Here is a 26,227-nt window from a genome sequence, read left to right on the forward strand (position 1 = left end):
CAGTCAGTCCTTCACAACCCTAATCACTGCATGGAGTGAAAGCCCTTTGGAAGCGTCCATTGAAGGCAGTGGCAGTAAGCCAATGAGTCTTAAAAATAGTTTGCGCCAAAGTAATAAAAAGGGCCTACGTGTGCGAGTTGGCTATGTGTTTCAACCACTGACGTGTATAGTATACTATACACGTCAGTGGTTTCAACCCTTTTGTAGGATCCGGTTCCGGATCCGGCAGGATCTTAAGCAGTGGATCCGGTATCCGGCAGGATCCTAAAAATCAGGATCCGGTGCATCTCTAGTTTATACATACAGTATGTGCAAGCATTTTATTTGCATGTGCGAGAAAAATACTTCATTTAGGCCTAGTACTGCACTGCGTCAAGTCACCTTTGAGTATAGCCAGGGTCATATCCCAACTCTACCCAAACTCTCTCTCCTATCTCCTAAACTCATTTCCTGTCCCGCGTCTCAGTTTTCTGTTATAATAAAGGCAAAGGTACCCAAAAGAAATGTAAGGAACACTGTACATTCATAGAAAATCATCAAGCCGATAAGGCATTTTCAGTTGACATTGTCGCCGTGAACGCCTCGTGGCCGAACTTAGGCGAGTTTTCTGGTGATGCCACGCCCCGGCAAACGTCAGCGGCCAGCTTCCTGGCATTGCTGCGGAACTGCGAACTCATGAAGTAGAGGATGATGGGATTGTAGGCGGAGGCGCTGTTGGCGAAGAGGGTGGGGAGGAGGGAGACCACGGGCGGCAGCGGAGACGTGGGGTTGAAGACCAGCCAGAAGCTGGTGGCGGCGTACGGAGTCCAGGCCATCAGGAAGCCAGCACTCATCACCACAGCCACCTGATGGGGAGGGAAAATAAGTGATGAGTGGAGGTGTAAAACGCACACCAGAAAAAGAAGTGCTGGCAACCAGTAAAACACTTGCAGGAGGAGAGAAGTGCCGCACACTATTGAGTTGTAAAAACAAGTTTTTAATGTGACAATGTTTCGGCCTGTCGGCCTGTCATGCCTTCCTCACAGTGACACAGACCTGAGGAAGGTCGACAGGCCGATACGTTGTCACATTAAAAACTTGTTTATACAACTTGAGAGTGTGTGGCACTTCCCTCCTCCTGAGAGGGAAAATAAGTTTTATCAAATATTTCATCAAAAAAATGATCATCAAAAAATATTGCATTACATTAAAAAACTACAAATGCAGTTCAAGAGTGCAGACCATATCAAAACCCACCTAGTTTTATGACTTCATCAATTTGATTTCCCGTTGCTTTTACTTAACACTACATCCAAAGCGACTTACAATCGAGGATAAAATCATAGCCAGCATCATTAGCAGATTCAAAGCACCATGGCATGAGTGGAACGCTGTTGTACAGCAAGTCAGGTGTTCCTGTGCCGTTCGCCACTCGGAGTCGGGACTGGAACCCGCCACCTCCTAATCAACGCATCAGTTTGGGCAAGGGAATCACAGCACGATACCGCTGAGCTAAAGGGCCTGTCTGATAGCTCAGCAGTACCGATAATTTATGAGGCTTCGGGAGGGAGGTTTACTAAAGTTCCACGACCACACTGTAGTTGTTGGCCTCCAACATTGAAGACTTGCTGTTATGTTACATTACACTTATCTGACACGTTTATCCAATGACTTACAGGTATTTAGGTTCAAGTACATTGTATTGGTTACAGTCCCTGGAGCAAACTGTGGTTTTGGTGCCTTGCTCAAGGACACTTAAGACATGTATAAAGGTGCTGAAAAGGGTAGGATTTGAACCTGCAACCCTCTGATTAAAACCCAGAGTTATTGAGCCATTGCTGCTCAAAGGTTTCCCCAACAACATTGCAGTGCCATATCACATTATACTACACTTAGCTGACACTTTTTTATCCAAAGAAACTTACAGCAAATTTCTAACACTTAATGGGATATGCTCCATTACTCATTCAGTCCTCACTTACCCAGACGGCTCTCTGCACCATGTGGATCTTGCGGGACAGCCTCCTGCAGTGCAGCATCTTGCGGTACTGCCAGCTGAGGCGGCAGGCGATGCAGGAGTAGCAGGTCACGATGACCAGGGCAGGCACCCCCAGCAGGACGGCAAAGACGCTGAAGATGAAGGACAGGCCCCCGCTACCCTCCCGCAGCTGCCCCCAGGCCAGCGTGCACGACAGGCCATGCGGCTCCGGGCCGTACTGCCCCCAGCCCACTAGGGGCAGTAGAGACCACAGCAGCGAGTGGAGCCAGATGAAGGTGATGATGATGAACATCAGCTTCCTGGTCAAATACTTTTCTAGAATAGAACAGAATAGAAGTAGAAATCAAAATAGAATAGAATAGAACAGAATTTAATAGAATACAATAGAATAGAATAGAATAGAACAGAATTTAATAGAATACAATAGAATAGAATAGAATATTTTTTTATTCGCTATTCACATGCACAATCACACCTGTGCAAAATGAAACTGAAAGCAACTCACTTCAGTGCAGACATTTCAGCAAAGACATTTCAGTTAGATATTTACAAGACAGTAGAAAAAAAAACAGCAAAACACAAAAGTCGGTAAAATGCAAAAGTCTTTGTCTAGGCCTACTAGCTATAATGAATACGCATACAGGCCTACCACAGAATGGCTCCATTTGCGGAAAAAGGAAAAATGAAGTAGTGTCACTAGCACACAAGTTCCATGCCTCTCTCCATCTCCTTCAATAATTTATGCAAAATCTACAGTGCCATCATGGAACTCCTCTCAGCAAACTGTTTTATTACCATGTCCAATGGGAAAGCGGATGCAATTTTAGACTGTGTGGATCACCCTCTGTGTGGGGAGTTTGAACATCTGCCATCAGGCAGAAGGTTTAGAGTTCCAACCCAAAGGACTAAACGTTACAAATGCTCCGTTATTTGCATGTCTTGATCTGCCATTTTATCACATTATTTTATCCTCTTATTCCATATTCGTTTTTATTTTTGATTTCTAAATTGTATTGGTCCTATTTGTACGTCCTTGTGCTATGTTGACCCCAGGTCCCTGTCTTTATGTTGTTTTTATTAGCCTATTTGTTGTCTGTCCTGAATGTTTTTAAATACCTGCTAAAAACCTAATTTCCTCTTGGGGGACAAAAATAAAATGATCTTGAACTGAACTTGATGGAAAACTCAATGCTATATGCTATAGGCCTATGGGACAGATGCATCCAGATAGCAGGCATGTGTTGACCCAGATACAGTACAGTACAGTACAGTTCGAGCAGCTGACAGGCGTTTGGTATTGACACAGACACATGCTGCCGATACAGCACACCACTGGTTCTCAACCTTTTTTGAACAAACGGCCCCTTGGCCTTATCACGAGCCTCACAACGCTCCCTTGACCTTATCATACGCCTGAAAACGCCCCTCTTATTACAAAAAAAAGAACTAATGCCCCCCGTAGGCAACTAAGCACCGTCACTTCTCAGCTGTATCCTTCCCAAAGCCCCCCTAAAGCTCCCCAATGCCCCCAGGGGGGCTGTGACACCCCCGTTGAGAAACACAACAGTAGACCAATCGTTACTCACTGGCCCGGTGGGTGTTGAATGCCATCATGCATCGCACTATGGCCAGTGTGGTGAAGGTGGCGATGCTGGTTCCACCGTGCAGGAACGCCATGAGGCCATAATAAGCACACGTCCTCTCCCCTCCCAGCCAGCGGTGGTGGAAAGCAGAGAGGATGAGCAGAGGCAGCATGCAGACGACTGCCACCATGTCACTCAGAGCCAGGTTCATCAGCAGGAGCTCCGGGGGCTTGAGTCTGGAAAACCTTCTCATGGAGGTGATGAGCAGCGTGGCATTCCCCAGGGCTGATACTGTGGCTTTACCACACACACACACGCACGCACGCACGCACGCACGCACGCACGCACGCACACACACACACACACACACACACAGAGGGAGAGAGAGAGAGAGAGAGAGAGAGAGAGAGAGAGAGAGAGAGAGAAAGAGAAAGAGAGAGTAAATAAAAAGTTATTTATTTACAATTAGGTTGTTGTAATACAATCACTCCATGGCGTAGCCAGGGTCAAATGATACATCCAGGCTACATTAATCAACAAATGGATTCTTATCTACAGAAGATGGCTGAAGCAGTCCATTATTCAATACAGAGCACAACACATTTTTGTAACACTCCCTTGCTTCAAAAAGTTTCTAAATCATTCAAAAACTTGTACAAACGAAAATCAACAAGGACTCCCAGAAGGAAACTGAGTCAGAGAGAGAGAGAGACAGAGAGAGAGAGAGAGAGAGAGAGAGAGAGAGAGAGAGAGAGAGAGAGAGAGAGAGAGATGCTTTGATTACCAGCAGTAAACTGGAGTAGAGCATAAAGACTGATGCCACAGTGTTACAATGTAGTGTGTCGAGGGGTCTTAAGGCGATGGCACACAGATACGGCATGAGGCAAAAATGTCTTTTTGGAGTTTTATTATTGCAAACCACAGTGCAGAAGTGAGCCAGTGACAAAATAAACCAAAATTTAACCAAAAATAAAGAGTAGAAAAATATATAAAGACTATGTACACTATTTACAAAACAGAAAAATAAACAGGCTATGATAAGCCAAAGCAAAATGCATAAACATAAACTATAACTAGCCAAAGGCTCACAATAGAAATTCACAAAGGTACAAACTCACACACCTGAGTTATACAGAGAGCATCGGAACACATGTCCTCCTCCTAGCAGGCTCTCCCGAGCAATGAAACTCGCCACATTATAAACAGTACCTGCGCACTCCCGACAGGTGGAGCATACCACTCAATGTAAACAATGAAGGGGTGTTTCAGGCATTTAAACATTACTATTAAATTCTACTCATTAAAATGGCGCCACACATACATTAATAATTACCAGGCCTTCTACATTACGATTATACATGAATCTATACACTGACAGCAGTGATCAAAAGTATAAACAGTCAATTCAGTCACAAAGGAGAATGCGCTGGCTCAAGAATGCGGCCACGCGAACGTGCCCAGCAATATAGCATTCTCAGCTCCGCCCCACACTCCTTTGACACTACGCAGAGATGCAGCGCATCAGGTAAGACATTGAAGTTTGTAAACACTCTACAAACATTTGACAGCGTTCCAAAATGTTTAAAAACCACTCGGTTTGAGTCATAACATGTATATGTTGCAACTGTAAACTGTAAACAAAGAAACAAAGGGAGTTATCAAAACGGTGCTTGTGATCAGTGTATGTGTTTGCGTATGAGGGGACAACTCAAATGCGTGAAAGTTTGTCAGCGATTCAACTATGTGTGCACCCATAAGTTAAATGCTTAACGAAACGGTAATAATGGAGGGATGTTTATGACATGGCAGAATTCATACATTAAGTAAGCACGGCTGTTGCGCGGGCAGGACAAGTTTGAATGGGGAGACAGTTTCTCGTGTCCAATGGCGGCTGACTTCAGACGCAGTGACGGTGCGCTGATAGCCACCTCGTCACACACCCCCCACCTCAAGCTTGGCCCTCCCCATCGGGGCGGGACAAGAAATCTGCAGGTACATTGACCTTGCCCGGCTTGTACCGCACAGAGAACCTGTACGGCTGGAGGGAGAGATACCACCGGGTTATGCGGGCATTGCTGTCCCGCATTCTGTTCAGCCACTGCAATGCCCGGTGGTCAGTCTCCACCACAAACTCTTTACCCATCAAATAGTACTTCAGAGTGTCAAGGGCCCACTTGATGGCCAGGCACTCTTTCTCTACAGTGGAGTACCGGGTCTCTCTGGGAAAGAGTTTCCGGCTAATGTAGATCACTGGACGTCGTTCTTCCCCCACCCCCTGCAACAACACAGCCCCCAGCCCCAATCCAGAGGCGTCCGTCTGGACGGTGAAGGGCAAGTCAAAGTCGGGGCTCTGGAGGACAGGACTGCGACAAAGGCTGCCCTTAAGGTCCCGAAAGGCCTTGTCGCACTCCTCAGACCAGACCACCTTGTTGGGGCTGGACTTCCTGGTGAGGTTGGTCAGTGGAGTGGCTCTGGTGGAGAACTCTGGGATGAATCTCCTGTACCACCCCACCAACCCCAAAAAGGAGCGGACCCCTTTCTTTGTGGTGGGTGGCGGACAACTCAGCACGGCGTCCACCTTGGAAACCTGAGGCTTGATGGTGCCACCACCCAGGACATAGCCCAGGTAGCACACCTCCGATCTGGCGAGCTGGCACTTGCTCGCATTGACGACCAGCCCCGCGTCTTGGATCCTCCGGAACACGTCGGCCAGATGTTTGAGGTGGTCCGCCCATGACGTGCTGTATATCACAACATCGTCAATATAGGCGGCGGCATACGACTCCGCCCCCATCAGCACCTGATCCATTAGGCGCTGGAAGGTGGCGGCAGCCCCATGAAGACCAAACGGCATGGTGGTGAAGTGGAAGAGACCGGTGGGCGCTCGGAAGGCAGTGAGCTCCTGGGCTTCTGGCGTCAAGGGGACCTGCCAGTAGCCCTTGCAGAGGTCAAGCGTGCTCAGGTAGACTGCCTTCCCAAGCCGCTCCACCATCTCGTCCACCCGAGGCATCGGGTAGGGATCAAACGCGGAGATGCCGTTGAGCTTGGAGAAATCCACGCAGAACCGCAGCTCCCCGTCCTTTTTAGGGACGAGAACCACGGGGCTGCACCATTGGCTGCGTGATGGCACGATCACGCCCATCTCCAGCATGGACTGTACCTCGTCCTTCAGTGCTGGAATCAGGCGTGCTGGAACCCTTAAGGAGGTCTGACGAATGGGACCAGGCGATGTCAGCTGGATGTCGTGGTTCATCACGGTCGTGCGGCCTGGCTCGTCCCGGAAGAGACCCCCGGGGATGATGTTCTGGAGATCCGCCTGGTGTCGACTGGAGAGGTGGTCGATGGAGGGAGTTCTGTCTGCCCCGCCGGCGGTGGGGAAGTACTGCTCCTGCAGCTCCTCCTCCTCAGGCACCGCACGTGCCCACATGGCGTTGCAGACGGGCTCTGGGCGCGACACCCACTCCTTCAACAGGTTAATGTGAAAAACCTGTTGGGGCTTGCGACGATCTGGCATGGCCACTTCATAGGTCACAGGACCCATCTTTCGCAGCACCTCGTAGGGACCCTGCCACTTGGCGAGCAGGCTGCTCTCAGACGACGGAAGTAGCAGAAGGACCTTCTGCCCAGGGTTGAAGCTGCGACTGCGGGCAGTCCGGTCATACCAGACCTTCTGGCTGGACTGGGCTTGCTCCTTGTTGCTGTGGGCCAGGCTGCTCAGCTCCTCTAGCTTATCCCGCATCTTCAGGACGTAGCTGATGATGTTGGTTGGCGCCGCCGGACCCTCTCCCATCCAGGCCTCTCGTAGGACGTCCAGGGGACCCCTCACCTGGCGGCCGTAGAGGAGCTCGAACGGTGAGTATCCGGTGGAAGCATGGGGGACTTCGCGGTAAGCAAAGAGGAGATACGGCAGCCACTGGTCCCAGTCAGCCCCTGTGTCGCTCACAAACTTTCTGAGCATCGCCTTCAGAGTTTGGTTGAATCGTTCAACCATTCCGTCGGTCTGCGGGTGGTAGGGAGTTGTTCTAATGCCCTTAATGCCCAGGAGAGAGTAGACCTGCTTCATGAACTTGGAGTTGAAGTTTGTTCCTTGGTCTGTCAAAATCTCTCTGGGCACTCCGACCCGGGAGAACAGTTGCAGTAGGCAGTTAGCTACCTGCCGGGACTTAGTGTTCCTTAGTGGGAAGGCCTCGGGGTAGCGCGTAGCATAGTCACTGATTACAAGGATATAGCGGTGGCCTGCCCTACTCTTATCCAGGGGGCCTACAACGTCCATGGCTATCCTTGTAAAGGGAGTGTCAATGATTGGGAGGTTGATGAGGGGAACTTTTGAGGTTCTGTGCGTGCGATTGGTGAGCTGGCAGGTTGGACAGGACTTACAATATTCTACCACCTTCTGGTACACTCCAGGCCAATAAAAACGGTGGGAGATTCTCTCTAGGGTCTTTTGCTGACCCAGGTGACCTGACCATGGGATGCTATGGGCCACTTCCAATACTTTGGGCCTAAGTGACTCAGGGACAACAAGCTGCTCTCCCTCTTCACTCACTCGCATAAGCTTCCCTTCTCTGACCACAAAACTCTCATTTCCACACAGTGCATTCCTGGCAAGTTGCTCCTCATCGGAGGTTACCTTTTCAAAACATTTAGCAAGTGTAGGGTCATCTTTTTGCATTTGGATAAAATCAGCGGTGTCTACAGCATCGCTCTCTATTGGAGGAAGAGAGACAGACTCCTGTACTGGAGTGCCAAGTACTTTGTCCTTCCTCCTCATGGACCTGGACTTCTTCTCTTTGACCGGACAGCTGCCTTCGCCAAAGGGCAACTCCTGCCATGTGCTGATGGCAGGGTTGGCCTTAGCTTGGGACCTTGTCACTACCATACCTGTAGCTGGAGGCATGTAGGACTGCAACAGGTCAACTAAAATCGGAACATCCTGTCCTAATACAACGGGGTAGGGACAGTTATCCATAACGGCAACGTTCAGCAGGTAAGTTTGGCCTTCAATCTCCACATGTACATCGGCTGTGTGATGCTCAGACTCCTCCCCATGAATGCACCTGACCTTAACTGTACCCACCCGGTCTATGCAATCTGACCCCAGACATGCACTCTGTACGAAACTCTGGCTACTGCCAGTGTCAACTAGCGCCTGCCACACTTTCCCTTTAATACTAACGGGAACCAAGACATCAGTGCAGCTAGGGGCTGGTTTACGGTCATTAGTGGGGGTGTAGCACAACATGCCTGCTCTAGAGGGGGCTAAAGGGCAATTGGGCTTAATATGGTCAGGCTGTCCACAACCATGGCAAATTATGCGGGGCTTGGGCCTAGTGGGCTGGTTGGGCTTGTGGCTGGGGTTACGTGACGGGTGAGGGCTGGGCTTATAGTGAGGGGCATTTGATGGCTTAAACTCACGGCTACCACCCGCAGACGTGGTTTGAGGTCGTTGGTTCTGGTCGCGCTGGCTGCCATGGTTACGCCGGTTGGTCTGGTCTTGGTGTCCGATGTGGTACCCACGGCGGTGGCGTCTTGCTGCGACGAAGGCCTCTACCAGATCAGCAGCTGCCTTGGAGGTCTGCGGGTTTCTCTCCATCACCCACACTTTCAGCTCAGGGTTGAGCACTCGCAGGAACTGCTCGAGCACGATGGTGTCTCCAATCTGCTCCTTCGTCTTGGCGCTTGGGCACATCCACTTGTTGTAGAGGTCCTTCAGCCTTGATTGGAGCTCTCGCGCTGTCTCACCCTCTTGCATGGCTGTGTCGCGGAACCGGTCACGATACGTCTCCGTGTCGATCTCGTACTTCGTCAGGATGGCTTGCTTCACCTTGACATAATCTTGAGCTTCAACGATGTCCATGGCGACGTAGGCGGCTCTGGCTCTCCCAGACAGCAGGGGAACCAGAAACACTGCCCAGCTGCCCATGGGCCACCCGTTCACCAGGGCGATCCTCTCGAATGAGGTGAGGTAGTTTTCGATGTCCTCATCCTCTGTGTAAGGCGCCATCTTGGGGGGCCGGTAGCCATATTGGGCTGGGGGAAGTGACACCGGCCAGGATGCCTCGGTCCTGGGACTGACTGCACGGGATGCTGACGGTGGTCTGCTCTCCAGAGCAACGCTCGCAGGCCGCTGCAGCTCCTCGTCGTCATGGCGTTCAGGTAGGGCATCCGGTTCAGGCTGGGTGTCAGGTTCAGGATGGGCGTCCGGTTCAGCTGACGATGGGCGCTGGTGTTCGGAGTCATCCGCAGGGGTCTGGCGGTGTTGGGGTTCCGGGCCAACCAGCGTCTGTATCTGCTTGAATTGGTGCTGCATGGACGTCCACCTTGTGTCTTGCTGTTGCATTGTCTTCTCCCATCTCTTCTCCCTCGCTTGTTGGGCCAGGATGAAGGACTCCAGGGTTGCTTCGAGTCTGCCCATGCGGTCATCCGGTGGTGCAGACTGTGGCCTATAGTGAAGGCCATCCCCATCAAGCTCAGCAGGGGGCGCTGCAGTAGCCCCTGCAGTAAGTCTACTTCGCACTGCTGGAGGATTTTGCTTTTCTTGTGGTTGCATAGCTCTCAATGCCTACTGTGTGCCGGCCCTCATAGACACTGGATCCCAAATCGCTGCCACCAAAATGTTACAATGTAGTGTGTCGAGGGGTCTTAAGGCGATGGCACACAGATACGGCATGAGGCAAAAATGTCTTTTTGGAGTTTTATTATTGCAAACCACAGTGCAGAAGTGAGCCAGTGACAAAATAAACCAAAATTTAACCAAAAATAAAGAGTAGAAAAATATATAAAGACTATGTACACTATTTACAAAACAGGAAAATAAACAGGCTATGATAAGCCAAAGCAAAATGCATAAACATAAACTATAACTAGCCAAAGGCTCACAATAGAAATTCACAAAGGTACAAACTCACACACCTGAGTTATACAGAGAGCATCGGAACACATGTCCTCCTCCTAGCAGGCTCTCCCGAGCAATGAAACTCGCCACATTATAAACAGTACCTGCGCACTCCCGACAGGTGGAGCATACCACTCAATGTAAACAATGAAGGGGTGTTTCAGGCATTTAAACCTTACTATTAAATTCTACTCATTAAAATGGCGCCACACATACATTAATAATTACCAGGCCTTCTACATTACGATTATACATGAATCTATACACTGACAGCAGTGATCAAAAGTATAAACAGTCAATTCAGTCACAAAGGAGAATGCGCTGGCTCAAGAATGCGGCCACGCGAACGTGCCCAGCAATATAGCATTCTCAGCTCCGCCCCACACTCCTTTGACACTACGCAGAGATGCAGCGCATCAGGTAAGACATTGAAGTTTATAAACACTCTACAAACATTTGACAGCGTTCCAAAATGTTTAAAAACCACTCGGTTTGAGTCATAACATGTATACGTTGCAACTGTAAACTGTAAACAAAGAAACAAAGGAAGTTATCAAAACCGGGCTTGTGATCAGTGTATGTGTTTGCGTATGAGAGGACAACTCAAATGCGTGAAAGTTTGTCAGCGATTCAACTATGTGTGCACCCATAAGTTAAATGCTTAACGAAACGGTAATAATGGAGGGATGTTTATGACATGGCAGAATTCATACATTAAGTAAGCACGGCTGTTGCGCGGGCAGGACAAGTTTGAATGGGGAGACAGTTTCTCGTGTCCAATGGCGGCTGACTACAGACGCCGTGACGGTGCGCTGATAGCCACCTCGTCACACACTGATACTGATACTGTCATCATTATTATTGTTGTTATTATTATTCTAACATGTATTATTGTTGTTGATTTTGTTGTTATTGCTGCTGTACTTCTTCTCCCATGCTCATCCTTCAGCGAAAATTAATTTATGGAATAGGCCTACATTCACTAACTAAGTTGAGAGATGAAATATCAGGCCCTAGAGGTAGATGCATTTTTCAGCTGCTCGGTTATGAAAAAAGGATAGTTTTCTTACCAACAATCACCAAGTATCCAGTGATTAAATAATCCACTTCATTTGGCAGTTTAGATTTGTAATGGTCTTCCATTGTCACCTAATTCGACTCAAAATCATCCTATACTTAAAACGGTCCGATGTCATGGAAATCCTAATCGATGGCGACAGCAAAATCATCGTTTATCAGCTGCAACAACGGGCTGCTGTAGTTTTCCCTGTCATCCCTAACCACGACTGTATGGTCACTGGTCAATGTGACATCTCGGCAAAATGAGCTGTCCCCACACTACTGTGGTCCGACAGCCTTATCCGCGGCGCAGCGTCAATAGTGATCGATCTACCTCTCACAACTGAACCAAGCTTTGAACAAATGGAACGGGACTCGTGGGTGGAGCTGCGCATGTTGCGCACGGTGAAATTCCACTACAAAATTGTGGCTCTTTTTGGCTAATTGTGTAGTTTAACCTACAATGATGACAACAATGCCTGTTTGTTGTGACCTAGGTCTCGCGCAGACGGTGGTCATGAAGTTGGGCCCTTAGGCCGCAGTAGTCTGCTGTTTTCCTTCATTCCCAATAACACACCGCCGCGTTGGCACGACACGCAGGTATCAACAGGGATCTAACTATTGTATAAACAACAATAGCCTAATAGCCTATTACAGAGCCTTTTGCAAAGCGGTGTAAAAAGCGGTCAGACTTCAGTCTCCAAGTGTGTGTCCAATGTCTCCGGAGCAACAACACCCATCTCTCAATCTCAACCTGTGATCTAGAAAGATTTTTTTTTAGAATAAACCACAGCATGTCTCTTAACCATCCTGTTACCCTCAGATTTTGTTTAGCCTACATCCATGATCCTTGGGGTCATTTACCCTAGCCATTTTAATGTCTACAAAATCAGTAAAGGCCAAAACTTTTGCACATATTTATGCCTCATATACAGTATTAAATGTTGCTCTGTTTGTGACATAAATAGTACATCAAATATATCCTAACTCCCCCACAGACACCTCACACACACACACACACACACGCAAAACAATCCATGACTAGGGGAAAATTTGCAAAATACCAATAAAATGTACAGTATATCACGAAAGTGAATACACCCCTCACAGGTTTTTGCAGATTTGTGAGTATATATTTTCATAGGAAAGCATTACAGAAATTTCACTTTGACACAATGATTAGTGACCTTTTAACAACATATTTAACCGCTTAAATTTCTTGTTCACTCAGAAAAAAAAACAAAATACAGCCATTAATGTTTGAACATGTACTCACAAAAGTGAGTACACCCCAGATGAAAATCCGGTAGAGAAGGGGCTGTGTTTGCTCGAATCGTCTCGAAATGAAACGAAATGAAAAGGGATGAAAAGGGAGGTCATCAGTGTGCGTTTCAACCTTTTTTTGCATTGAACTTTTACATTTTGATTCTGCATCTGGCTTAAATAGATTGGTGTGAGATTTGAATGCAATCCTATGGAGAATATCATGATCTGCTTCAGTAGTCACAGTGCATGTTGACATGCATGTTTCAAATTTGCTTTAGATGGTGTCAAGCATGTGTGGTGGTAAACAAGTGAGTTTTACAAAAAAAAGTGTATCCTCTCAATAGCCAAGCATGGTAGTGGGACTGACATGGCTTGGGGATGCATGAATGCTGTCAACATTGGCAATCTGAAGAACACCTAAAAGAAACATGCATGTCAACATGCATTGTTACTACTGAAGCAGATCATGATATTCTCCATAGGATTACATTCAAATCAAACACCAATCTATGTAAGCCAGATGCAGAATCAAAATGTAAAAGTTCAATGCAGCCGTTAAACATTGAATAGGGTCAAATGGACCCCAAGGATAACAGGAGGGTTAAGTTATGCAGATACTGTACGTGTTATAGTTCTGAGAATTGTGCTGAAAACAGAGTGATATTGTGCAGAATTGTGAAATGTATATTTGGGTATGTAATTCAGGCTATTGACAATTTTGACATTAAGAGTGGTTGCCTGTGTCTTATAATGAAAATGTTGACCGAAAATAATGTGCTACTGTACAGTAATTGGGGAACTGATAATCACATTTGGACCAAATTAAAAAATAATCTTACCACTTGATTGCCTGGTATTGCAAGTGCATCAGTAGACACTCAAAAACAATGAAAATTAAAATTTACCATGTCAGTAAATAGTGGTGTCAACAATAATCGATTCGGCAATGCATCGCAATACGGGGCATGGACAATTAAATTCAAAACGGCAAGTGCATCGATACAGCATATTTTTTCAAGTTTCAATTAGAGTAGAGTAGTAGAGTAGAGTAGAGTAACTTTATTGATCCCCAAGGGGAAATTCAGGAAAAGTCAGGAAATTTAGTTACTTCCGTGGATATTTCCGGAGCAAATTAATGTTAAATTAAATAAAAGCACTTCAAAGCATTGAAAACTGCAAGACTGATACAGAAAACAGGCAATAAAATGTGCTCAGTATCTGACTACTTGTATTGCCTCATGACTGACTGATGGAATATTTGCTTTGCTCTCATTAGAAATGTAATGCATTGCAATGCATTGTAGAATTGAATCGAAACGAATCAAATCGAATCGCTACCTCCTGAATTGTAAACGAATTGAATCGTGAGGCAGTGCCAATGCACACCACTATCAGTAAATAAATCCCATTTAGATTAATTGATGGTGTCCGCAGATTGACCTGAATGTTCTTACTGCCAGAGTACTGAGTGCTATAGGTTGCACAGTAGACTCCATTCCCATGTTCAATAGTGCAGTCAGAGTTTGAAAATTGATGTGTAGCTTGGATTTGGGTAATCTCTCTCTCTCTCTCTGTCTCTGTCTCTGTCTCTGTCTCTGTCTCTGTCTCTCTCTCTCTCTCTCTCTCTCTCTCTCTCTCTCTCTCTCTCTCTCTCTCTCTCTCTCTCTCTCACACACACACACACACACACACACAGCCACACAGCCACACACACACACACACACACACAGCCACACAGCCACACAGCCACACACACACACACACACACACACACACACACACACACACACACACACACACACACACACACACACACACACACACACACACACACACACACACGCGCACACACACACACACACACACACACACACACAGCACACACAGCACAGAGAGAGAGAGACAGACAGAGAGAGAGGGAGAGAGAGAGAGAGAGAGAGAGAGAGACAGAGAGACAGAGAGACAGAGAGAGAGAGACATTGTTGCCAGTAGAGATAGCTCTTTGGCTCTTTGACGAGATCTGGATCATAGTGACTCACTCCTTTCAAAGAGTCGTTCCAATAACTGGCTCTTTTGAACCATTTTTAAATATTTATTCGGTGTTAGTTAACCCTCAAGCGACCGGCCTGTTTTTGCGACTAATCTGACCGAGCGGGGTCATTTCTGACTCCAAGGAGTTTATATAGAAATACCATTATATAAATTATTTTTGGGGTTCATTCAAGATTATTTACATCTCGCTCATACTTGTCCCTCATCTAAAGCAAAAAAATGTGATTTTGAACATTTTATTGTTTTGCTAAAAATTAGTCAAACTTACATACGTATATGCTAAATATGATGTATGCCCTCATTTGCATATGTAAACATCAAAATACAAAAAACATCCAATACATTTTTTTCTTCTCTCATCATCAGTAATCAACTGAGAAAGTTTCATGGTGATATCTATCATTTACATTTTTTAGCCTATTCACTTACCATAATAATACAGTATATTTATGCTAATTATGGAAATTGCTCAAAGTGAAACTTTGGGAAACCAAGCTAAATTCTATCCATTAGGTCCATAGATGATATTTTTGCAATAAAACTTTAGGGTACTCAACATTTCTGGGTTCATGAAATCACAAGATCAGAGAATATGGTAATTTACATAGACAAAACCATGTCTCAAACATATAACCTTATGCACACTCAAAATTTCTCTGAAACTTTTTCTGGACATTGTAGCTGTGAAAAGGTGTCTTCCATATATATTAGAGCAAAGAAATGATTCAACTGATGCTTCAGCCTTTGTATAGCCATATAATAAGGAAAATTCTAAAAACGCCATTGATTTCTACACTGATGACTGTTTCCTCCCTCTTTGTTCATCAGGATGAATTTCATTTCATATTTGTATCATGTGTCTTGGACCACTGTGCCATGATATCAACATATATGGAAGAATAACAGAGGAAATGCTACCTGGGTGCCCTCAAAATATCCTCCGTTGTCTATCGCAAGGGTGCCCTATTGATATAAATAATATATTATATTTTAATACTATAAATGTTTATATTATGAATATTTTAGGTCTGCTGACCATGGCCTGCCCAAAGACACAAAATACAAAAAACAGAGTTTGAAAATTACAACAACAATGAACATTATAATGTTGAGTATCTCATGGATCCTCTCGGGGTCATAAATGACCCCAGAGGTGTTTTGATTATAAATCCTATATAGATGGTCCAAATCTCACAAAAATCATTCACAACATGCACAACATATGTATTGACAAACTCCTAGAAGGACAAGTTTTTCTGATGAAAATTGCAGAAATGGTGTATGAAAATATGTGCCCGGGGTCATAAATGACCCCAGTTGGTCGCTTTAGGGTTAAGAAGATAGCAATTTTGACTCCACCTCTGTCATTTTGTCCAAACAACAACTGATTGCCCTCCTCCTTCTAAAGACTGTTTCTGCCACTCTGAGGCTGGCACTTGGGTTTTTTTCCACAAATTAAAGTATACTTATGTGAAGGCCACATGCTTAAAACGAATGAAAAATGGTAGGAAATGGTAGGAAAACGGTAGCCTTCCCATTGCAAGCTGTGATCCGTATACTACATTACCATTTGTAAGCTTATCACAATCACATCGATAAACTCAACATACCCCTGGGCCTACTTGTTCTCCTGCTAACCACATATAGTCAACATACTTTAGGCTATGTTAGTAGTGGTTGGATGCTGGTGGTGGTGGCCTGGTGTGACCTACTGTACCAGTGGCAGGTCACACCAGGTCACTGATGGCTCTAATCAAGGGAAATCAGTTCAAGGGGACACATGCTGCTTTTTTGCCAATCAATAAACCTCAATGCTGAGGCCTACTTTTCCAAAATTGTGCATTGTAGCACATTGTACTTTACCAACACACATCTGAGTGCATCAGTTATGATTTGTTCGAAAATGCACTGCATTCCCACTTTGACCAAAATTCAGCTGTAATACACATACTGTAATAACTGACAAGATAGTGTATAGTCTAAAAATAATTGCACCTTGAATTTGCCTCAAGCTGTTTGGAGCCTGTAATAACCATGCAATGACCTTTGTATGGAACTATCCAAGTGACGATTTCATGTAGACTATTTATCCACCTCAATGACAATGAATATCATTTATAGGCCTGCTTGTGCAGTGTTTGAATTTTGGGAATTATCTTGGGAACTATTTGAATAGTTAGATCTTATCACAACATGTGTTTTCCAATGGATTTATGGCATTAAGTAGCCTCATATTCAGGTCTATTGCCGGATGTATTGATCAAATACGCACAGCCATGCAATATTCACAAACAAATCACTATTAAGTATGAGCACACCTCCTGGAAGACCACCTGGATGTATCTTTGTCAAAAAATGACTTGCCAACTGGATGAAAATAAGCGTACATATTCTGTTGGTTGTGGACATTGCGAAAATATGTGTTTTTGAATGCAAATGGGTTCAAGCAATGCAAAAGATAACACTGTGTATAGTCTGAATGAATTAGCCTAAAAAGGCTCAAAACTGGAGTTAAATAAATCAAAAGCATGTTTGGAATCATGCTTTAAATGGAGCACGGTACAATCATTTTTGGGCCATGCGGTTACCGCATATTGATATTGGGTTGATGTCGTCAGCCAATTGAAATATTTTCATGAAACTTGATGTATTTACTCATTCTAAGTTGTCAAAGATGTTGCAAGACAATCTAGGTCTTAAGGGTCAAAAGCCAAGGACACATAGGGGTCACATAGGTTAAAATAGCCTGCATGCAAGTGGTTCAAGTGAATTAGGTGAAATGGTTAAAGGTGGCGGTAGGCTAAAATAAGCGAAAGCATTTTTGGAAACATTCTGCAATAATAAACATTGGAAAAGCAGCTGAGCTCATTGATTTATTTTTGGCAAATATTTTGTTGAAACATTTCCCAACAAGCAAGCCACTTGTGAAGGCCTTTCCACTTAACTTGTTTTCACTGCAACAATAGCGAATTTCAATGCAATATAATCATTGATACAGTTACATACATAGTGTTCAGTGCTATTTAATTTCAACTTCATTGTTTCCCCTTTTGAATAACAATCAACAGACATTCAGACAGTAACACAGAAGTGCTAGCTTTACACACACACACACACACACACACACACACACACACACACACACACACACACACACACACACACACACACACACACACACACACACACACACACACACACACACACACACACACACACCAGGGGCACAGATAGAGGGGCACTGACAAAGCCCAATCCCCCCCCACCCCCACCCCCACCCAACCACACCTTATGTGCTGTGGAGGAGTAGGCCTATTCTTTAATGTGGCTATTACTCAGCTATGCCAAACACATTGTAATCATTAGGTTACTAACAAATAAAGAGAACAGAGCACAACAGTGACATCATGCTCCTCACGTCTCCCTTTCCTTTATCTGCTTCATCTCTTAAAGCTGCAGGCCTAATTCATTAATTCTCCCCTATCTTCTCATAGCAGATGAAGTTGAACTTCTCCAGACAGTCCTCACTGGTCACAGTCTCTGTCTCCGAGCCGACGGCTCCGCAGTGTAAGGGCTGAGCAGGACACCTGGGTAGGTGGTCATACAGGTGCAGGTCCCTTAGTCCTGTTTCAAGCTTCCTGTCCACCCACAGCCACTCGTCAGCAAGGAACCTCAAACTGGTCCAAACACGAGGACTCTGGGCACCGCCGCTCAGGTCCAAGGCCTTCAGAAGCTCTGACCTTAGCGGTAGACCAGCCAGGTCGGTGTGGTGAGAGCGGCAGTGCATCAGAGCCTCCTCCCAAGTCTTGCGCTCTCTCACCAGGATCAGCTCGTGTGTCCAGTAGAAGCAGAAGAAGGGCATTGGAAAGTAACACGGAGCATCGAACCAGCGATTGCGTACGTTGACAGCGGCACATTTTTCCAGCCCATTGCCATTGGGCTGAGAGGAATTCCAGCGTCGAAAGGGAAGTCTCTCTTGATCGATAAACCCCCAGTTCCCATCAACCAAACGTAGCCCAATCCAGTTTCGTTTTTTGACATTCTGGGTGGTTGGTATGGACAGCAGGTCTTGTTCCCACTTACTTTCGAAGGTGGACAGGTCCACATAGTAATGCTCCCTGCAATACTCTCGAGCTTTGAACCATGTCTTAGGTTCAGCTATGAATACGTGATCTTTGCGGTACAAGTGAGCAGTAGTCAGCTCACAGAGAGCAAGGACAACAAAGGTGTTCACCACCCGCATCTCTGCAATGGGATGTGCATGTGGGCATTTGATACCTTTCTCCGCTGTCTAATCCTCACTGGCTTCCTGGTGGTATTCAATGACATAACACCATGCTGTTGTGTGTCTGCAAATTCTAATCTACGCCTTTTGATATTCAAAGGTGGAGAGGGCAGAGTACACACAACCAAAGAAAGCATGCATCTGTCAGTGCTGGTTTATTCTGCAGCAGGCACACATTGCAAATGGCATTTTACTACAGGCACACATTGCAAATGGCAAATGGATTAGTTGGTGAAAAGGGGAATGATTTAGGCCCTGCCTTGGCCAACCGGTGGGGCACTCACCTGCCATGCGGTTGACCCGGATTAGATTCCCGACCCAGGTCCTTTACGACCCCTCCCCGTCTCTCTCCCAATTCGTTTCCTGTCCACCTCTCACACTGTCCTATCAAAGAAAGTCGAAAAAGACCAAAAAAAATCTTAAAGGGACACTGTGCAGGAAATGGTCAAAAAAGGTACTGCAACTATGCTGCTCATTGAAACTGGGCTGCCTATTGCCAAATTTGATCTTTACATGAAAGTTTACAAAGTAATAAACAAATATTTTCTAGTATGGTCCAAGTACAGTCATTTTAGCAGCTAACTAGAATGGGCACTCGGTAGAGCGCAAACCTTCGCCTACGCCACTTATTTTTTTCTGGCCATCTTCAAAGTGTGGGGCATAACATTGTCCAAATTTTGGTGTTAGTTTCATTTAAATCGGAGCGGAATATCGTAATATTACATTTTTGGCCCAGTCTTGACCTCTTATTCAATTCAGCATGCACACGTTCTTCTGGCATGTAGTGCTTGGCAAAGAAAAACGTTTTTGACCTTTTAGTGACCTTGACCTTGACCTTTGACCCAATCACTCCCAAAAAGTAATCGTTGTTCCTTGGGTCATGACCAATCATCCCAGTAAATGTCATAAAAATCGGCTCAATTTACGTTTTGACCTTTTCGTGACCATGACCTTGACCTTTGACCCAATCACTCCCAAAAAGTAATCGATTGTTCCTTGGGTCATGACCAATCATCCCACTACATTTCATAAAAATCGGCTCAATTTACGTTTTTGACCTTTTCGTGACCTTGACCTGGACCTTTGACCTTTGACCCAATCACTCCCAAAAAGTATTGTTCCTTGGGTCATGACCAATCATCCCACTAAATTTCATAAAAATCGTCTCAGTTCTGTCTGAGTTATACGAAGCACAAACAAACATTTTGACCTTGACCTTTGACCTTTGACCCAATCACTCCCAAAAACGAATCGATTCTTCCTTGGGTCATGACCAATCATCCCACAAAAATCCCACATAAAAATCGGCTCAGTTTTGACTGAGTTAGACGAAGTACAAACAAACAACAAACAAACAAATAGACATATTCACAAATAAATAAATACACGGCGGGCAAAACATAACCTTCTGGCGAAGGTAAAAATGGCTATTTTTGGAAATTCAAAATGGCGGACCATGGAGAAGATCCCCCTTTTCATGTATGAAAAGTGCATTTTTTCCAGTCATAATGCTTAGAATTTGATGCTGGTGGTAAGTATTTATGAAAAAGGTAACATTAGTGAATGGGCAGCATGAATTCTGGAAATAAACAACTAAAAATCTCACACAGTGTCCCTTTAAAAAAAAAAGAAAATGAATTAATTTACTAAAAAGTGTCATGTGAATGTAGGGATCATTCATTCGTTTGGTCATTAATTTGCTCATTCATTTCTGTGATGTTTCTCTTTTCTTTGCCCATATAGGAACACACAAATAAACAGTACAGCTTATCGTTATTAGGGAAGGGGACACAACCTGCAAAACCATCATCATGCTAACAAATAGATTATTACTATAATTCTCCTCTTCTTCATTGGCCTCATTGCCCTCTCATACAAATGTCATTTGCAATGTGCCTGCAGTAGAATAAACAATGTTCACAGATGCATACTTTCTCATTTCCCTTTTGAAACACATGCAAAAGCTGTAAGCAAACAATGACATAGTGATTGTGTTTACTAGTCAAATATAGGCCTAAAGACTAGTAAAAGGCAGGGCCGGCCTATCCATCTGGCATACCGGGCATTTCCTGGTGTGCCCTGCACCCTCATGGGCCCCTATTTTCTGAAATGTACTTAAAAAAATAATAATTCTGAAATACATTTCTGAAAATAGGGCCTCACAAGGGTGCGGGGCCCACCGGTGAGTCAGTCAGTCCTTTCATTCTGCTTAGTAGCAAAAATGTTTCATGAACCTCAAAAATGTCATGTAGGCTTAATATCCAAAAGGAATGCTTACTTCAACACTGTAACGTTTGCCATAGATTAGATACAATGTGTGTTTCATGCACTAGACCAGTGTTTCCCAAACTGGGGTGCATGCACCCCTGGGGGTGCATGGCCTGACATAATGGGGTGCACGACCTGAATAGAGCAGTGGATATGTGAGTTTTTCGCATTAAGTAGTTTTTAATTGTTTGGTGAATTGTATGCTGGAAGGGTTCATGTGAAGTGTAGTTTAACTCCTACTATTGGAAAAGGGGATTCCCCAACACAACTGTGCAAAATGTGCAGTGAATAGCGTGGGCATCAGCACACCAAAATATTCGCTTAGGGTGCGCAAACCACATTGAAATGTACAAGGGGGTGCGCAGGGGGAAGACAACTTGATTGCATTTGGACTTGATTAGTATTACTTATGGCAGGGGTTTCCAAACTTTTCCGAAATTTTCTGTGCACCCGGTTTCACAACTGCATAGATAAACCCATTCAAGTACTAAAAGCACAATACATGTTAACATATTTACATTGTAAAGAAGAAAATGACTCCACTGGGATTGTAATTCAATTTATTAAATTATTCAGTTTATTCTGCTGTTTTTTTCCTGCCAACTTGCAGCGCCCCCCTGGCGTCCCTGCATAGCCTTCACTTTGAAAACCACTGACCTAGGCTAATTACTCAGGACTGTTCACAGCACAGGTGGTGAAACTCTTGGCGAAGTTTACCGACATACGCTATCTTTACTGAGATGGTGCATTCAGAAAGGACCAAAATTCCCAGTTATTATTACTTTACCCCAGGTTCCCCCATTCAACTAGTGGTTGATGACAGCAAAAATACTGAATCAAACTAAGATAACGCAAAACACGCCCACTCAATGCAAAAGCGTGTGCTCAAGTTGGGTCTCCTAAGGGGGCGTTGTCCCCTACTTCTTCTTCTCTTTTTGAGGTGTTTGCGCAAGAGGTGCGCTACCGCCATCTACAGCGCTACGATGACTTCATTGATTCTCAACCTCAGGACTCCGAAGGTCTCCTAACCGAAGGTCTCCTAAAGGGGCGTTCACCCGACTTAAAGTGGATACCGGAAAAGAAACAAAATGACGCTTCTTGTTAGATCCAGCTTCTTTGATGACAGTTTGACTGATGATAGTGTTGTGGGAGCTTTTTCCAAACACTAGGGGGCAGCATAGTCTTATTATCTAATCTCAACTGGCAAACTCCCATTGTTGATGACACAGCACTCCAAAGCACACAGCACTCTCCGCACACAATGGAATTGCATTCATGCCTCAGCCATCAATAACTTGCCTCCAACACAAGAGTTGGGAGACTCACAGTCCTCAAGATGAAAAGTCTACTACAGTAAACACCAAAAAACATGTGACTGCCACTGAGCCTCCACCTACAGCCATAATGAACCCAAAATCCCCACTGATCCCCATAGTGATGAACCCCAGCCCTAGCGCCCCCATGCCAAAGGCAGCCAGCCCTAAAAACACAGCGTTCACAACAACGTTAACCCTCGCCTCCCCGAGCCCAGTGCCGCCTCCGTACCCCAGAGACGCCACTCTCTCCATATTGGGCATCGCAGAAACAGCAGCCGTCACAGACAGCAGTAGCATTTTCCTGCCTTGGGATAAAGATATGGCCCCTAGAACAGCGCCCCCTAGTGCCCCAAGTAGTGCGCCCGCGGCCCCTGCCCCGCCGTGCCTCATCTTCGCAGCGATGACGGCCGCCTCCAGAGCCAACCCAGCTGCACTGCTCACCCCGACCAGGAGCCCCGCGGTGGCACAGGGACCCAGCGCGCCCAACAAAACCCGCACCCCCTCCAGAGCCAAGATGGTGGCGGCCACCGCCCCCGCTGCCAGGTGCTCCGCCTCCCAGGTGTTCAGACCCAGCAGGAAATAGATCCCCATCACGGCTCCCAAGATGGTGGCGCACAGAGGGGCCACGTGACCGCAGGAGCACAGCAGCACGGCCGTGGCCTGTTGCCGCTTCTGTCGATAGGTGAGGAAGAACGCGGTGACACCCGTCAGAAGTCCCGCGAACGTCACCGCCGCACAGAAGGTGTAGAGCAGGAAGTGGGGGGAGTCAGGAGGAGCAGAGTTGGGGGTGGAGCTTCTGGGGGGCAGCTGACCAGTGAGCAAACTCAGTATCTTCTGAGGTAGCGTGCAGAGCCACGCCGGAAAGTCCGTCCCAAAGTACAGCATTATCAACACTAAGATGTAGGCACCAGGGTGGGCGAAGCTTACGACCATCCCCAAAAACATGACAATGAAGTGTGTGATCAGGAAGACTATCAGCTGTGTTATGAAGAGCCAATGGACCCTCATTACAATGCATAGGACTACCAGCAGCACAACACAGGGTCCTGCGATGAGCTCCTGACTTCCCCACTGCAGCACCGACTCAGCTGTTGCCCCGAGCAACGCCCAGGCTCCTGAGGCCGACTCAGCTGTTGCCCCGAGCAACGCCCCGGCTCCGGAGGCCCCCAGCACCACCAGGGGACCCGTGCAGGACATGGACACAGCCTCCAGTCCCAACATGCTTAGGAGCCGGCTATCTCTGATTGTCCTTAGGAGGTGGCTATCTCTGATTGTCCTCAGGAAGCGGCTATCTCTGATTGTCCTTAAGAGGCAGCTTTCCCTAAGTATCTTGACAACCCCTCCAACCATCCTTCCAAGGTTCCTTAATAGGTTGTTCACTCCAAGTGTCGTTACAAGTTTACTTTCTCTGAGTGTCCTTAAGATGCTGTTCTCCCTGAGCATTCTTGCTAGGCTGCTTTCTCCGAGCACCTTCACAACTCGTCCAAGCATCCCTCCAAGACCACTGGCTCCAAGTCTATTCATCAGGCCGCTGGCTGCGGTTGCCATCCCGATGCCCAGCGCGGTGCTCCACAGCGCGATGCCCATCGTGGCACAGCACAGCAGCAGTGCCAGCCCGAACGCCCCCGTGTGCTCTGCCAAGGCCAGGGCGTCTGGATAGGCGGCACTCATGACGAGCCACTGCGCCTCAGCTATGGCCTGGGCAGCGGTGCCCGTCACTGCATACCCTCCCCCCGCCGCCCGCAGCACCGCCCACAACGCTGATTGGCTGCCTGCAAAACAGGAAGAGGAAGTGGAAATGGGTGAATGTGAAAAGGCAGGAAGTGTCTAAAAAGAAAAACATTATGGCCAAATGAATGTGCAGTTGAGGGTGATAGTATATGGTTGAGAAAACACTGGGCCATCCTTTAACATGCTGAGGTAGATGAAGCCAAGTGTAAACCATCTAACACATTTGTGTAAGATTAACCAGCTTACTTATTCCCATTTTGTGTTGTGGTGGTGGTGGTATCTAGTCCAATGACGATCCAATCGATATGTGCTGTGTTTAGAAACAAGAGATTATTTCCATTGCAGATCATGACAACACCCAAAGGCAACTGTCCCCATTCATTGCCACCAAACAAAAAGTGCATTCTTACTTTCATTTTGGACAGCCACTGCCACCCTCTTGTCACAGGAGCAGGTTTACAGACCAGTTGAGCAGGTTACAGTCTGCAGAGTGGAAGTGGTTCAAGACACCCACCCCATTTGTGTACGCTCAAAGCCATATTGCAGTGAGGGAGGGAGCACGGCTGCTGTTCAGTACTGTCAGAAATTGTCTAAGCTATGAGATAGGCGTCTCTCATTGGCTCCCATTATAGCCCCGTTGGCGAACGCAGCCAAGTTAAAGATGAATGGGAGCCTATTGGGCTAAATGGCTCAGCAGGGATTTGTGACGGTTCTGTTCTCTGGTTTGTAAAGATGTGTGCACATTCTGTACCTTATCATGAACGTTGTATTAGAAGTGAAGTTAAAGGTTCCTGACATGGCTTTGTTCTCCCAAAGACGTGTTAGTTTTGTCCTGCAACACGCTAGCATTCGGCTAATACCTGCTGGCTGAGGAATCTTTGCGACTATTCACGACCAGAGCTGAGAGACGTACTCTGACTGATCCTAGCAGAGACATCTACGGTCACACACCTCAAAACCCCCCACCACCGTCCAACATGTTAATTGAAGGTGCCCAAATTCTTAAGGATGAGCGCAGTCATTTCCTTTACCCTATGTACACATGCCGCTTTTCCACCACCTTAAATGCAATAAATAACAGGTGTCCGCAACAATCCTAACATAACTTTAAACACATCGACATCTGAAGTCAGACTTAAAACTACAAAACAAATGGCGTAGTGCCGTAAAGTCGATTGTCACGTGTTATGTCATTGCTATAGTTGAAATAAGGGTCATTTTCACGAATGTAACACTTGACAAGATGCAAACGTGTCGGCAAATGCTTTCACTTACTCATATCTATCGAACGCGACTCCATTGTTTCCAGGGAAAAAATCACACGGGCAGATAGTTCTATGAGAAGGGTACAGCCCCGTTGGCACCCATTCATTATTTACTTGGCTGTGATAACATAGCTGCAGTGCCACTCCTGGCCACACCAGCTAGTTGTGGTTCTTGTACAAGATTCCATTTTCTTTGGTACTGTCATCATGGTTGCAGTTTTTCCCATCTGGTATTCGGTGCTCTAGGGACAGAGGTTTCAAAGTAAAAGTAAATGTGTGGTGTACAACACCAGCACATGATATAGCTGCTAAACCACTTAGTCCAACGTAAGGAGATACCTGTAGACTGTGTTGTTACTGAAAAATACTAAAAACCTAACAAGGACCCGCCACAAACTTGATACAATCAGTGTAGAGTCAGCTGATTGTAAGACAACTACACAGGTCTACTGGCTACTCAGATACGTTTCCTGTGTTGGAAGGAAATTGTTTTCTTTTTTTTTTACTTTTACTTTTGAAACCTCTGTCT

The 26,227-nt window shown here is 46.0% G+C and overlaps 2 protein-coding genes across 2 annotated transcripts; both read right to left on the reverse strand.

Annotated features, from left to right (window-relative positions):
* Positions 1–376: 376 nt before the first annotated feature.
* LOC134435827 (opsin-5-like) lies at positions 377–19,452 on the reverse strand. Its single transcript, XM_063184871.1, has 4 exons — positions 19,403–19,452; positions 3,565–3,858; positions 1,962–2,293; positions 377–845 (listed from the first exon to the last, which is right to left on the reverse strand). Exons 1-4 carry the CDS (start codon positions 19,407–19,409, stop codon positions 537–539), a joined length of 942 nt encoding a protein of 313 aa, XP_063040941.1. The 5' UTR covers positions 19,410–19,452; the 3' UTR covers positions 377–536.
* Positions 19,453–21,936: 2,484 nt separating this feature from the next.
* LOC134435828 (uncharacterized) lies at positions 21,937–24,989 on the reverse strand. Its single transcript, XM_063184872.1, has 3 exons — positions 24,844–24,989; positions 24,680–24,743; positions 21,937–24,474 (listed from the first exon to the last, which is right to left on the reverse strand). Exons 2-3 carry the CDS (start codon positions 24,687–24,689, stop codon positions 22,718–22,720), a joined length of 1,767 nt encoding a protein of 588 aa, XP_063040942.1. The 5' UTR covers positions 24,690–24,743; positions 24,844–24,989; the 3' UTR covers positions 21,937–22,717.
* Between the last annotated feature and the right edge of the window lie 1,238 nt (positions 24,990–26,227).

This window comes from Engraulis encrasicolus, chromosome 20, assembly GCF_034702125.1.
Source record: "Engraulis encrasicolus isolate BLACKSEA-1 chromosome 20, IST_EnEncr_1.0, whole genome shotgun sequence".
Taxonomy (NCBI): domain Eukaryota; kingdom Metazoa; phylum Chordata; class Actinopteri; order Clupeiformes; family Engraulidae; genus Engraulis; species Engraulis encrasicolus.

Coding starts and splice junctions, on each gene's coding strand:
- LOC134435827 (XM_063184871.1), bottom strand. Junction 2,294..3,564: donor ATTCAACACCCACCGGGCCA/GTGAGTAACGAT, acceptor GTTCTATTCTAG/AAAAGTATTTGACCAGGAAG. Junction 846..1,961: donor TGGTGCAGAGAGCCGTCTGG/GTAAGTGAGGAC, acceptor CCTCCCCATCAG/GTGGCTGTGGTGATGAGTGC.